The following is a 15897-nucleotide window of genomic DNA, read 5'->3' as shown; positions in this document are numbered from 1 at the left end:
GTGAATGAGCAAGAAGGAACGTGCATTTATATGCTTGTGTGTTAATATAATTCTGTGAATGAGCATGAATGAACGTGCATTTATATGCTTGTGTGTTAGTATAATTCTGTGAATGAGCAAGAAGGAACGTGCATTTATATGCTTGTGTGTTAATATAATTCTGTGAATGAGCATGAATGAACGTGCATTTATATGCTTGTGTGTTAATATAATTCTGTGAATGAGCATGAATGAACGTGCATTTATATGCTTGTGTGTTAATATAATTCTGTGAATGAGCATGAATGAACGTGCATTTATATGCTTGTGTGTTAATATAATTCTGTGAATGAGCATGAATGAACGTGCATTTATATGCTTGTGTGTTAATATAATTCTGTGAATGAGCATGAATGAACGTGCATTTATATGCTTGTGTGTTAATATAATTCTGTGAATGAGCATGAATGAACGTGCATTTATATGCTTGTGTGTTAATATAATTCTGTGAATGAGCAAGAAGGAACGTGCATTTATATGCTTGTGTGTTAGTATAATTCTGTGAATGAGCATGAAGGAACGTGCATTTATATGCTTGTGTGTTAGTATAATTCTGTGAATGAGCATGAATGAACGTGCATTTATATGCTTGTGTGTTAGTATAATTCTGTGAATGAGCAAGAAGGAACGTGCATTTATATGCTTGTGTGTTAATATAATTCTGTGAATGAGCATGAATGAACGTGCATTTATATGCTTGTGTGTTAATATAATTCTGTGAATGAGCATGAATGAACGTGCATTTATATGCTTGTGTGTTAATATAATTCTGTGAATGAGCATGAATGAACGAGCATTTATATGCTTGTGTGTTAATATAATTCTGTGAATGAGCATGAATGAACGTGCATTTATATGCTTGTGTGTTAATATAATTCTGTGAATGAGCATGAATGAACGTGCATTTATATGCTTGTGTGTTAATATAATTCTGTGAATGAGCATGAATGAACGTGCATTTATATGCTTGTGTGTTAATATAATTCTGTGAATGAGCAAGAAGGAACGTGCATTTATATGCTTGTGTGTTAGTATAATTCTGTGAATGAGCATGAAGGAACGTGCATGTATATGCTTGTGTGTTAGTATAATTCTGTGAATGAGCATGAATGAACGTGCATTTATATGCTTGTGTGTTAGTATAATTCTGTGAATGAGCATGAAGGAACGTGCATTTATATGCTTGTGTGTTAATATAATTCTGTGAATGAGCATGAAGGAACGTGCATGTATATGCTTGTGTGTTAGTATAATTCTGTGAATGAGCATGAATGAACGTGCATTTATATGCTTGTGTGTTAGTATAATTCTGTGAATGAGCATGAAGGAACGTGCATTTATATGCTTGTGTGTTAATATAATTCTGTGAATGAGCATGAAGGAATGTGCATTTATATGCTTGTGTGTTAATATAATTCTGTGAATGAGCATGAATGAACGTGCATTTATATGCTTGTGTGTTAGTATAATTCTGTGAATGAGCATGAATGAACGTGCATTTATATGCTTGTGTGTTAATATAATTCTGTTAAAGAGCATGAATGAACGTGCATTTATATGCTTGTGTGTTAATATAATTCTGTGAACTTAATATGGCTACACAAATATATAAGCACATATACAAAATGTATAAGTAGTTGTGTGTGAATATATATATTTTTTTAATTTGGACACATGTTTCTATCCAAACATTGACATCTTTTATGTTTTTTTTTTGTTTTAAAGGGACATTCAGGTTAAACTTTAAATGCACATAGATGAATTACATATTTGAATAGAACCATACTTGCAATATAGATGTATTGGCAAAAATGCTTCCAATAAAAGTTATCATAGTTTTAGTGTTATTTCTCTGCACGTGCATGTGACGTATAGCTAGATATGCTCAGTGCACCTGCTTTTTAAATACTGCAGCTGCTCAGAGCGCTAGTGGAGCCTGTATAATATCAGCAATTAACAAACTGAGTCATTACCAGATCGTACAAACAACTTAGAGTTCCTGTGCAAGTGTTGTGTATAAAATGCTGGTGCACGGTGCATACTTAAATACACTTTTAAAACAGCTATAGCTTTTATTAGAAGCATTTTTGCTAATTTGTGTATATTAGAAAAATGTGTCTATTTAATACGGAACTGCATCCATGTAGATTCTATTTTGGCTGGAATGTCCCTTTAATTATGAAAACGAGAATGACTGTGCTGCAGGGGAAAGAATTGTAAGGGTGGGAGGTACACAAGGGAGAAACTAAAAGGAGAAAGATGGCAGAAATAAAGCACAAAGGGAAGAGGTGAGTCCTTCTGATAACAAACAGTGCCCAGTGTACCATGCTACTATATATGTGTAATACTCACTTCTTTGGTTCCGAGCGCAGCAAAATGCAACTATTGTAGCCATTAGTACAAGGAATGCCACCCCTGCTCCGACTGCCACTCCAATGATCACAGTGACCGGGACAGACTCTGTAACACAGAACAAAACAGAATTATTAGTAAAACCCATACAGCAAATATTAAAGGGATACTAACCACACAGTTTTTCTTTCATGATTCAGATAGAGCATGCAATTTTAAGCAACTTTCTAATTTGCTCCTATTATCAATTTTTCTTTGTTCTCATGTTATCTTGATTTGAAAAAGCTGTAATTAAAGGTTAGGAGCCAGCCCATTTTTAGTTCAGCACCATGGTAAAGCTTACTGATTGGTTTGCTACATTTAGCCACAAATCAGCAAGTGCTACCCAGGTGCTGAACAAAAAATGGTCCGGCTTTAAAGCTTACAGTACTGCTTTTTCAAATCAAGATAGCATGAGAACAAAGAATAATTGATAATAGGAGTAAATTAAAAAGGTGCTTAAAATCTCATTCTCTATCTGAATCATGAAAGAAAAAAATTGGGTTTAGTGTCCCTTTAAGCCTAGATATTTATTGTGCATTGCACAAGGACAGACATTAAAGTAAAACACACACACAAAATAACATCAATAAATGTCTAATTGTAAACGTTTTCCATTTTTATATATGTTCTACAATATAACTGAAAAATTGTTAATAACTGTTACAGAAGCATTAGTTATTTTGTTGTGAAAAGCTTATTTCCCAGCAGCAATGCCTGAACCAGCAAGCCAGCGCCTAAGAAGGGCTCCAAGAAAACCGTAACAAGTTTCATTTCATAAAGAGTTAACTCTTTTTTTTCAGCTTTTAGAAACTATTGTCTAATCACCTCTGGAGCCAGGCTGCTAATTGATAAGATGAACTTGTAAACTTGTTATCTTAAGTACTGTAATCCTATTGTGGCCTGTCAAAGGACAGTGCTCTCTATCTAAATGTGTGATGGGGGATTTTGTGCTTCCCCCCCTCTCCCCCTGGGAGTGCCCTGTGTGCATGTAACCTTAATAAAAAGCAGGCTGGGCATCCCAGTCCTGAGTTCTTGTTTTGACCCTCAATCGCAGCGTTGACTCGTTTTTGTGGGCAGAAGGGTATCCTAGCTGTACTGCAGCTAAGGGAGATTATTCTATATTTGCGAGACTCATATAGAATACTATGGAAAGCAGCTTCTCCCCTCTTTAGCAATAGGGATCCAGGCTACTAAGCGGTCCATCTCTCAGCGAGACTAAGGGTAACCGTAACATTTGGCGGCAGCGGCGGGATTTTCCTGGATTTCCTAGGAGAGGTACAGAACGGATGGAGAGCGCTTACGAAAAATTGAAGCGTACAACCCTAAAGGATTTACTTGAAAGCAGAGGGGGGTACGCCAGCAACCGGCCGAGGAGAGAGCTGATCGCAGAATTGACCGAACTGGATCAGAGCTTCACAATGGCGGAAACACCGACCACGATTAGTGACGAAAAAACCAGGATTGTTCGGGAAAGGCTCTCATTATACGGGCCGAACCCCTCCATGGAATTGGTACAGCAGTTGATGGCGGAGGCGGACGAGGATATACGAGAGACTCGAGCCCACGAACTCAACCTAGCGAACGCACACCGCAATGCTGAAGCCCCGCAGGTAATCATCCCTGTCGAAAATGCTGGGAGGCCCAAGATACCCTATGCGGCATTTCGACCCTTCCTAGAGAGCGAGACAGGGATTGATGAATATTTGGCGGACTTCGAAAGGCAATGTGCCCTGCACCAGATTCCCAACAGAGAGTGGCCCACGATATTGTCTGGGAAACTATCCGGGCGAGCCCTGGAAGCCTTTCGTACTCTGGGTGCTGAGGAAGTGACACAGTATGAGCTAGTTAAGGAGACACTGTTGCGACGGTACGCTGTAACTCCGGACACGTATCGCCGACAGTTTCGGGGCACGGAAAAGAAGCCTAACGATACCCATATGGAATGGGCGCACCGAATGCGGAGAGCGGCAAATCACTGGCTGAGCGGAAGTAAAGCGGTGACTGGGGAGGAAATTTTACAATTGTTTCTCTTAGAACATTTTTATAATGGCATGGAACAGCAAGGGAAGGAATGGCTGCGAGACAGGCGGCCTTCTACCTTAGAAGAAGCAGCCAAATTGGCCGATGAACATTATGACTCCCGTCTTCACGAACCCATGAACTACCGAGCTCCAGCACGGGTCGAACCCAGAGAGGTTTACCGTGCACCCCCTCGTGCTGAATTCCGAGCCCCGGTGCCCACAGGGCCCATCCGACACTCAGGACCACCCAATAACAGCTCTGAGCGTCCCAGACCGACTTGCCACCGATGCAAGCAACCAGGGCATTTCATGGCTAGCTGCCCCCTTAATACGCACCAGACACCCAGGAATTACAATGACCCCTCTGGGTCCTATCGTCCGGCCCGGGCCCTCTGTGTTAACCAAGAGGCCCCTATGGAGGGATATGTGGGGCCGCTTCACGAGGCAGACCCTGTATATGCTGCCTCAGATAACCGCCAGCACCATCGGCAGAGGGTATGGCTCGAGGGGCGATCTACCGAGGGATTGCGAGACACAGGGGCTACTATCACGCTGGTACAGAGTCATTTGGTGCCAGAGCACAAGCGATCCGGACAGACTGTGGCCGTTAGAGTGGCGGGGGGGGATGTGTACAAAATTCCAACAGCTAAAGTGCATCTTGATTGGGGAGCGGGAAAGGGGGCTGTGAACGTGGGCCTAATGGATAATTTACCTGCCGAAGTACTACTGGGCAACGATTTGGGCCCCATGACTTCTGCCTATGCTCCAGTATGCAACAACGAGGCGGACCCAGTGACTACACGGGCCCAAGCCCGGACGGAGCGAGAGCTTTCACCAGTGCGGGAGACACAGGTAAGACCTACCCCGACCTTGCCTGACAGGTTAGGCCCCATACCCTGGGACACCCCAGATGCTTTCGAGGCAGAGTCTAAGACTGACCCGACCTTACAAAAGTACCGGGAACGAGCAGAGACCGGAGGGGGCGGGGCAGATAACGAAACATTCTTATGGGAAAAAGGGAAACTATACCGCTGGACAGAGAAAAGGGGACAGCGTAGGCGACAGCTGGTAGTGCCCCACAAATACCGTCAAGAAATCCTCAAAATAGGCCACGACATCCCCTTAGCAGGCCACCTAGCCGTTACCCGTACCCTACACCGCATTACTCACACGTTCTTTTGGCCAGGGGTGCACGCTGACGTTAGAACTTACTGTAACACCTGCGATGTGTGTCAACGAGTAGGAAGGCGAGGCGATCACCCTAAAGCCCAGCTAGTAAATATGCCCATTGTAGAGGAACCCTTCAGCCGGGTTGCTATTGACCTAGTGGGACCACTGGCTACCCCTAGTCCCTCCGGTAAGCGATACATTCTTACCGTAGTGGACTACGCTACCAGGTACCCAGAGGCTGTCGCCCTATCCAACATACAAGCGGATACGGTAGCGAATGCACTAGTACAGGTGTTCTCCCGGGTAGGATTTCCAAAAGAAATCCTATCCGACCGAGGCACCCAATTTACGGCTGAATTGACCCAACAACTCTGGCAGGTTTGCAAAATTAAGTCCCTCCTAAGCTCCCCATACCACCCCCAGACGAACGGGCTGTGTGAGAGGTTCAATGGGACCCTCAAGCAAATGCTCAAGACGTTCACTCAGGAATACCGAGACTGGGAACGCTTCCTGCCGCACCTCCTATTTGCTTATCGGGAGGTGCCCCAGGAAACGACAGGGTTCTCTCCCTTCGAGTTGCTCTACGGAAGAAAGGTACGGGGACCCCTAAACCTGATCCGGGAGCACTGGGAGGGAGAGATGGAGGCTGACGGTGTCCCAGTTGTGCCATACGTGCTGGAACTCAGGGACCGAATGGAGCAATTAGCCAAATCCGTGCGGGCTAATCTCCAGTTGGCCCAGAGAAGACAGAAAGTATGGTACGATCGGGGGGCCCGAAAGAGAATCTTCACCATAGGACAAAAGGTGTTAGTACTTAAGCCGGTGAAGACAGAAAAATTGCAGGCGTCCTGGCAGGGTCCCTACCAGATCGTAGAGAAAAGGGGAGACACCACTTATGTGATAGCTAGCTGCCACGACAACAATCTTAGAAAGACATTCCATGTAAACATGCTCAAGGAATATTTTGAGCGACCAGAGAACGTGACGGCCATATGTTGTTCCCCTCAGGAAGACCCCGACAGTTTACCCATTCCAGACCTATTAGAAAAGAGCCTCCCCACAGGTATAGTGGCTCAGGTTCAGATAGGGGACCGACTTAGCCCCACTGAAAGGGAGCAGCTCAACCAACTCCTCCAGTCCAAACACCTCACCTTCTCCCCGAAGCCAGGGTACACTACTTTAACCACCCACCAGGTAGATACTCCGGGACAAGCTCCCTTGCGCCAGGCTCCGTACCGAATCCCCGAAGCAGTTAGGACAGGAATGAAGAAGGAGATCGATGAGATGCTCCAGCTCAGGGTAATTGAGCCCTCCGATAGTCCCTGGGCCTCCCCAGTTGTCTTGGTGCCCAAGAAAGATGGGACCACCCGGTTCTGCGTAGACTATCGGAGGCTCAATGAAAATACCGTGACGGACGCTTACCCTATGCCCAGGGTAGACGAGCTACTCGATCGTATAGCCAGGGGAAATTACCTGACCACTATTGACCTCTGCAAAGGTTACTGGCAGATTCCCCTGGCCCCGGAGGCTATCCCCAAGTCGGCATTCGTCACCCCATTCGGCTTATATCAGTTTAGGGTAATGCCGTTTGGGATGAAGAATGCCCCAGCTACATTCCAGCGCTTGGTGGATAGGCTCCTGGATGGCTTCCAGAGTTTTGCTTGCGCCTACCTGGACGACATAGCGATCCACAGTGAGTCCTGGGAGGACCACTTAGCTCATGTGGGAATGGTTCTGGATCAGATCCGGGCTGCTGGCCTGACTCTGAAGCCAGAAAAATGCCACTTTGGGATGGCCGAGGTACAGTACCTGGGTCACCGGGTGGGGTGTGGAAAGCAGCGACCAGAGCCGGCCAAAATAGAAGCTGTCGCCAATTGGCCCACCCCCATCACTAAGACTCAGGTCCTAGCCTTCCTGGGCACGGCAGGGTACTATAGACGGTTCGTACCAGACTACAGCACACTTGCCAAACCCCTGACTGACTTGACCAAGAAGAACTTACCTCGACAGGTCCTGTGGTCTCCCCACTGTGAAACGGCTTTCCAGGCTCTCAAAAATGCTCTAATTAACGCTCCTGTCTTGGCGGCCCCAGCCCTTAACAAACGTTTTATCGTCCATACCGATGCTTCCATGTTCGGGCTGGGAGCCGTTCTCAGCCAAGTAGGCGAAGATGGAGGGGAGCATCCAGTTGCCTACATCAGCCGGAAGCTCCTGCCCCGCGAAGTCAGCTATGCAGCGGTCGAAAAGGAGTGTTTGGCTTTGGTGTGGGCATTAAAGAAATTGACTCCCTATTTATATGGTCAGGAGTTCACTCTGGTCACCGACCATAACCCGTTGGTGTGGCTGAACCGGGTCTCTGGAGATAACGGCAGGCTATTACGTTGGAGCTTATCGTTGCAAACCTTCAATTTCACCATTACTTACAGACCTGGGAAACAGAATGGCAACGCCGACGGGTTGTCCAGACAAACCGACCTCAGCCCCGCATAACCAGCGGTCTGGACAGCCTTAGTCTGCCCCGAAAAGGGGTCAGACCGTGTCTGCCAGAGTGTTCCACAGAAAGGGAGCAATGTTACAGAAGCATTAGTTATTTTGTTGTGAAAAGCTTATTTCCCAGCAGCAATGCCTGAACCAGCAAGCCAGCGCCTAAGAAGGGCTCCAAGAAAACCGTAACAAGTTTCATTTCATAAAGAGTTAACTCTTTTTTTTCAGCTTTTAGAAACTATTGTCTAATCACCTCTGGAGCCAGGCTGCTAATTGATAAGATGAACTTGTAAACTTGTTATCTTAAGTACTGTAATCCTATTGTGGCCTGTCAAAGGACAGTGCTCTCTATCTAAATGTGTGATGGGGGATTTTGTGCTTCCCCCCCTCTCCCCCTGGGAGTGCCCTGTGTGCATGTAACCTTAATAAAAAGCAGGCTGGGCATCCCAGTCCTGAGTTCTTGTTTTGACCCTCAATCGCAGCGTTGACTCGTTTTTGTGGGCAGAAGGGTATCCTAGCTGTACTGCAGCTAAGGGAGATTATTCTATATTTGCGAGACTCATATAGAATACTATGGAAAGCAGCTTCTCCCCTCTTTAGCAATAGGGATCCAGGCTACTAAGCGGTCCATCTCTCAGCGAGACTAAGGGTAACCGTAACAATAACATTTATGTATGTTTTATTTTCAAATAGCAGACACAAAAAATAAATTAAACAAACAAGCTGAATGAACAAAATACATAACAAAAATAACATAAAATGGGACTATAAAGCAAATGAATAAAAAAGTCATTGATTTATTCCAAGTAATTTATATACACCATAATAATTATGCCTTTACAACATATTTATTTGTAATAAAAATAATTGCATGCTTGCAATGGTTTATAGCAACCAAAAAGATAATCTTGGTTGTCCATTCTGCAAATGACTTGAACAAAAAGTGTATCCTTGTATAACCTTATGTGTGTATCTCTTCTGTAGAAGGATATTTGTGCATCTACCAACATTACTGTATAGCAACTCTTTCATGTTTGAAGCTTGTTAAAAGCATTGCCAAAATGATATAAATGTGCACATGACGCGGCACAGGTGCTATTTAAGCAATATTATAATGTGATTTGATCAATGTGTTGTGGTCACCACTTGGTAGTCACATAGAGGTTTGTCATTGCTTTACAGTTGTCTTTGGAAGCCTAGGAGTTAACTGTCTCAAGCACACCACCCAAATGCTTGCTAACATACTGGCAGGGCCACAACTACATAGGTCTTGGAGGGCTCAATTGATACCGGGCCTGCACCACTAGGGAGTCTATCTGGCCCTGAAAGGCGCAGAAAGGACATGATCTAATTTATTTGAGCAAGTAATTTGTGCACTACTCAGCTTCAAACTCTATGGGGTAGTTTCAAACTCTACGCTGTCGGCATTTAACACTGCACAAGCATTTCTAGTGAAATGCTTGTGCAATGCCGCCCCCTGCACATTTGCGGCCAATTGGCCGCTAGCACTCTGGAGCTACTGAAAACTGCTAATATGAAGCTGTAAAAAACTGGTAAGCCAAAGGCAGCAGCAGTCACATGGCCTACTGATCACCAGCTGTGTTCAGCTCAGGAGCTGTGATGCCCTTAAAACATAGGGCCCCATTTATTAAACTGTGAATGCAGCTACTTAGCCTTTTTGCCACCAAACGTTTGGCAGAGTTAAATCACCCTAATCTGATTCGACTGGGATGATCGAGAGCCCTTGCTTGTGTGCGGCCAATCTCAGGGGGCGGCATTAAACAAGCAGCGGCTTGTGCAATGTTAAATGCGGGCAGCAAACCTTGTCTGTCCAGAGTTTAATAAATAGAGCCCATAGAGTTCCAATATGCGCAGAGCAAGAAATGACATGACGTGCTTGCACTACAATACTCATGTAAAGCATCTTGCCCATATATTACGCCCACACTGCACAATTCTACTGTAAATGAAGAGGTAATTTACTGAATTATTATTGCAAATAAAGCAGATAGTCAACGTTAGAATCAATTACACATTTTAGCCATAACCCTTTTGAAAGTTATTCCTTTTAAGCAAAATAATTAATAAAATAAATAATAATAATAATAAATAAAATAAATAATAATAACAATAATAAATAAAATAAACAAAACATACCTAAACTCCATGTTTTAAATATGTAATTATATATGGTAACTAAAATATCTACAATCTGGTAACATAAAAGATTTAAAAAGATTATTTCTTCAATATTAACAATACCTTTTGTGTTTATGGGTATAATCAAACAGTCAGAGTGCTAGTAATCTTATACTTTTACTGCTGCATAATTTAATCATGCTGGGATCCTACTTTTAACCTTTATTTGCACACATGGCTGAAATCTAGAATAGACCCTGTCCTAGACAAGAAAAGAAAGTTATGCAGTTGTATTATGATTAAGATGCATTCCCCCCAAAAAGAATGACTGTTTAGTAAGCATGGTAAAAAATGTTAGCTTTAGGTTGATTTAGGATTTTGTTATAAAAATCTCATATTTTTTCCCAGAGAAAAGTCCTATTGACACAAATAAGTTTTACTGCAATTCTACTAAGAACATGAAATAATGAGCGTGAGCTGAAAACTCTTCTATTTATCCTCAGCACAAGACCATATTCCTTGAAAAAATATTCACCTGAGTTGGCTCTAAAGCAATAAAGCACGAAAGGAAAAAATGTCTGATGTAGAACTTTTGTGTGAAATAGTCAGCTAGGTATAACGGAGCCAAATGATTATTATGGCTGGAGATTGATCTTTATATGTGCAGGAATTTCACTTTGTTCTAGATGCTCCTTGGAGGCCAATTTAAAAAACAAAACAATTCCAATATATTTTTATTTTTAAAATGTCTTTGTTCTTCTGACATCCTTTATTTAACAGCAGGTAGGAAGGCTCAAGAGTGTGCACATGTCTGGAACATTATATGGCAGCGGTTTTGCAAGAATGCTTTTAGCAGTGTCATACATTGCAAAAAGACTACTGCCATCTAGTGCTCAGAAGTACTGTCAAAAGTCCACTGCCATATAGTTCTCGAGACATGCACCTAAGTTTGCCTACCTGATTTCCAACAAAGAATACCAGGACAACAAAGTAAATTTGATAATAGAAGTGAATTTTAATCATTTTTAAAACGGTTTCGCTCTATATGAATAAAGAAAGAAAAAAAATGGGTTTCATGGCCCTTTACGTTATTACTTTTACTACAGATATATGATTCCTGGTTACTAGAAATGTGCATTTGGCTTTCCAAAAATTATATATCGGAACAAATGCACCCCAAAATGTAAAGAAAATGAATAAATACTGACGGAATTCATCCGTATTCATTTGTTCCCTTTAAATGGTTAAAATACTTATATTTTGCGTCCTGGAGAGCTGAACTAACATGCCCCTGTTCGTCACAAAGCCTCAGCGGTGCTAACATTGCTTACACGGCAAATCCCAGGGCCTGCACTAAAGAAGAAGGTCCTTTAGTTCAGTCCCTGGGAGCCGCCATATTAAGCCTCCTATTAGTGCGGCCGGGTTCTGTGAAGAAGGGGACCGGGTTACCACGGCTCTCCAGAGATAAATGTAATTATAATATCACAGGTAAACTGTGTCACCTGTAGCTTTGGAACATTTACACTCATTTAATACAAATTATTGTTAATGTTCTATGCTTATTCAGTATTCGTTTAGTTTAAAACGAAACAAATACCCAATAGTGCAGCTAGCGAATATTCAGGAAAACGAATGTCTACTGGTTACCTAGTTGGGGAACATATATGACATATGAAAATTTTTGGGTTGGCGGTTTATGGATTAGAAGATTTGCATGTCCTAGGGCAGCACAACAATGAAATACACCACTTAGAACATTCTTTCCTGATATAAAGTATTTGGCTCTCTGCAGCTCATTAACAAAATGCACTTTTGCTGCTTTATATTGGTGGGTTTCAGAGCACACACAGGTCCATGGTGACCATATCTAATGATTTCCTGGTAGCAGAGGGGAAGATGATAATCCAGAATCTGATACACACACATAGATCATGTATACATACACTACCTGATCACACATTATCTTAATAAATTATCTCAAAAAAGTTAACAGAAGTAAAATTAATATAGTTATTTTAACAGGGATGTGGTGAAGTCTAAGAAATTATGTTGGAATTTCCATTCTTCTGCCAGTGGTGTTATAGTGCTGAGACATCCTCTTGATTAGGCGTCAGGACAGACAGACATTGGACATGAGAGAGAGAACTGTCACCTGGGCTTCATGTATCCATACCTGGTTCCATACTCCTTCCTGACTGCATGTTCGGACCTGTTTAAAGATAAAACAGGTGTCTATAGCCTTGCATGGCTAAGTATTTGGCATGCTGCTACACAAGTCTATGCACATAGAACTACCGCTAATAAATATATATTTTTATGCAAACTTAAACTTATCATAAGATGTAAAGCTCTTATCAACCTGTAGAATAGAATCATGTCTTTGAAGGGAATATTCTACCCTGGTTTGATAACCATTGGACTTTTAGTTTTATATGCAACAGTCTCCTGTAATATGTAAAAACCCAGCTTTTTACTGGAAACTAAGGTTACAATCAGAGGCTATGTCAGTACTGGTGGTTTTAGGGGAATACTGGAGCAAGTTAACCCTGATCATAGTCTTAGCATTTGATTTGTCAAACAACCATGTTTTTATGTACAGTGAGATGACCCGTTCTCTGACTACTTGAGTTTGTAAGCCCAAAGCACCATCACGATGATAAAGGGACAAAGTATTTTATACCTGGCATTTCATGTAACATTAACAGCATTTTAGCATTATTATTGTATTTACAATGCTTCTATTAAACATTGTCATTGCTAGAGTGGTAACCTTTAATATTCCACGTGGCAACGCCACCAATGGGTGTCATGTGACATTACTGGCACTCAGAGTGTGCACAGGAAGTGCTGGCATATAGATTACAGCTGATTGGCTACTGAGTTGGGTACACCTAAAAGTTATTGCTCTAGCAGTGTTGAATGGACACAAAACCCACATTTTTTTCATAATTCAGACAGATTATACAGTTTAAACAACGTACTTTCTAGTTAGGCTCAGGAACAGTGTTGCACTACTGTGAGTTAGCTGCTGATTGGTGGCTGTACATATATGCCTTCTGTCATTGGCTCAGCTAGCTCTTAATAGTGCATTGCTCCTTCAACAAAGGATATAAATGGGATAAAAGAAATTTTCAAATAGAAGTAAATTGGAATGTTATGTCAAGTGTCATGTATTATATGAATCATGACAGAAAATGTTGGGTTTCCCATGGGGTTGCTATACGTCCTGGAACACCGGGAAAGTCCTGGATATTATTGAATAAAAAAGTCCAGTTTTTTATTATTGCACATTAAGAAAAGTTATTTATTTTTTTACTCGCAGTGTTTTTTTCCCGTCTCCCATCCACACTGCGGGCATTTTCATGGAGACAGAGATTTGCCTGTCTGTGTGATTCGGCCCGCCATTAGGTCCTGGAGCAGCTGAGTGTGATTATGCCTAGGTGGGAAGTCTAATAAAACTGTGCATGTGTGGGCTGTGTAGAGAGCGATATTGGGAGCTGCTGCTGCTGTTTGGAGAAGCCGATCTGTGGGCTGTGGCTCAGACAGTGGCCGTGAGTCAGTCAGTGTGACGTGCATGAGCTGCTCTAGTCTGGGTAGAAATGTGCAAGCAAGTCAGAGGAGAAGCTGGTGAGGTGCGTAAAGTAATTGTCATAATATTCTATGTGGTTATTGGTTAAGTTCCAGCCAGGCTTTCTGTTGTTTTCAGTAAATGGTTGAATCATATACAGCAACGTATTTGTACAATGAAATGTCATGTGTGTATTTCTCATTCTCCTGTAACAGTTTACATAACCAATTGTCTCTTTTGGATATTTATATACTGTATGTTTGGCTTTTGATGTGTCAACTTGCTGGTAACCTTAACAAATAAAATAACATACAAAATAATAAACGTTAACTACTACTGTAGTAGTATGTTCTCATTATTTGTCTATATACTTCCCACCCAAACCCCTCATTTCAGTCAAATATCGTTTTGTCCCGGTTTTGTGGAAGAGAATTATGGCAACCATAGTATAACAACCTTTTTATGTTAAAAAAGCATTTCCCCAAAACAGCTAAAATAGAAAAAAATGGTATCATAATGTTCCGATGTTCAGATCGTACTTTTATATTCGTTTAATCCAAGTAATAAATAAAAAGGAAAATGGAGAAAAATGTGCACAGCTAAACACAGATAGAAAAAGAGGAGAGAAAAGCAGAATGATAAGTGGCTGAAATTCATAATAAGAGATACCACATCACTAATGATAATACCTAAGCCCCAAAAGACATGAAAGTTAAAATTATACTTTCATAGTTCAGACAGAGCAGGGGATTTTAAGAGCCTCTTACTTCTATTATGAAACATAGTGTAATTAGAGTGCAATAATAAAATGCTCTTATATTAAACTATTTTCTTTTTTCCATTTGTATGTCCCTTTAAGAGCCTTTAGGCTCATGAAACACATCACCAAATAATTTGACCAAATGTTTTTGCATCGGCCAATCAGTGGATGCATCTTCTGAGGCTAACATGGCAACCTTGACATTTTCAGGCCCATTTATCAAAGGGCTTGCGGACCTGATCCGACACTGCGGATCAGGTCCGCAAGACCTCGCTAAATGCGGAGAGCAATACGCTCTCCACATTTAACATTGCACCAGCAGCTCACAAGAGCTGCTGGTGCAACGCCGCCCCCTGCTGACTCGCGGCCAATCGGCCGCCAGCAGGGAGCTGTCAATCAACCCGATCGTATTCGATCGGGTTGATGTCCGGCGATTCCTGTCCGCCTGTTCAGAGCAGGCGGACAGGGTTATGGAGCAGCGGTCTTTAGACCGCTGCTTCATAACTTGTGTTTCTGGCGAGTCTGAAGACTCGCCAGAAACACGGCCCTTCAAGCTCCGTACGGAGCTTGATAAATGGGCCTGTTAGAGAAGGCTGGTTTTAACATTGAGAGACCGCTTACCTGATTCCCACATTAAAGAGCACTCTCTTTTTATGAAATATATATTGTCTACTTTTTTTTTACTTTCTACCACTAGTCGGGGTATTAAAGAATGTAACAAATTTACTTAAAATGTGATTTGAGTTTTGAAAAATAAATAACGGGTGCAATAAAAATAAACATGACACTCTTTCAAAATAAAATGATTTGATTGGTGTAAATAAGAGATTTATGAGACCTGGAACATAAGTATCATTTTAATGGAATCTCTCTGATAGCAAAGAGTTCAAATCCAATTTGAATGACCTAGGTTGGGCAGCCAGCCCAAGTATATATCTGCTGATGAATGTTTGATTTAAATTAAGTGACTCTGTGGATTGCAGCAATAAATTAGTATTTTATTCAGACCATTTTGTTTCGCTGTACAGCACGGATATCATTCTTAGGATTTTATGGTGTTTTCGGGAATAGGTAGGACTTTTATTTGCACAATGAGATATCAAAGTGCTTTAGACTAACTGACCTATATGGACTAGTATTAAACATCAATTTCTTTTTTTTAACATGAAATAACATTTCTTAAGTCTAAAAGAAAAGTGACATATTATAAGCAGCACATTTATCAACCTGCATATCTATATAAGTGTATAAAAAGCCCACAATGCCTTGCCTTACATGGACAAAATGAATTAGAAAGGTAACTTTTACGTTTGCGTGTATCA

General features: G+C 41.8%; 1 protein-coding gene and 1 long non-coding RNA gene across 2 annotated transcripts in view; one reads left to right on the top strand and one right to left on the bottom strand.

The window, feature by feature from the left end:
- The window catches only part of KIRREL3 (kirre like nephrin family adhesion molecule 3), a 1250147-nt gene that overhangs the window by 75527 nt on the left and 1158723 nt on the right, over positions 1–15897 (bottom strand). The window contains exons 13-14 of the mRNA XM_053691559.1: positions 12421–12456; positions 2392–2499 (exon numbers count right to left, since the gene is read on the bottom strand). Of these exons, the coding sequence (XP_053547534.1) occupies positions 2392–2499; positions 12421–12456 (144 nt within the window). The remainder of the gene's footprint in view (positions 1–2391; positions 2500–12420; positions 12457–15897) is intronic.
- The window catches only part of LOC128639265 (uncharacterized), a 198748-nt gene that overhangs the window by 52019 nt on the left and 130832 nt on the right, over positions 1–15897 (top strand). The window lies entirely within an intron of this gene.

Source organism: Bombina bombina, chromosome 8 (assembly GCF_027579735.1).
Source record: "Bombina bombina isolate aBomBom1 chromosome 8, aBomBom1.pri, whole genome shotgun sequence".
NCBI classification, from domain to species: Eukaryota; Metazoa; Chordata; class Amphibia; order Anura; family Bombinatoridae; genus Bombina; species Bombina bombina.
The sequence above is the reverse complement of the archived record's forward strand: the minus strand, read 5'-3'. Positions and strand labels throughout refer to the sequence as shown.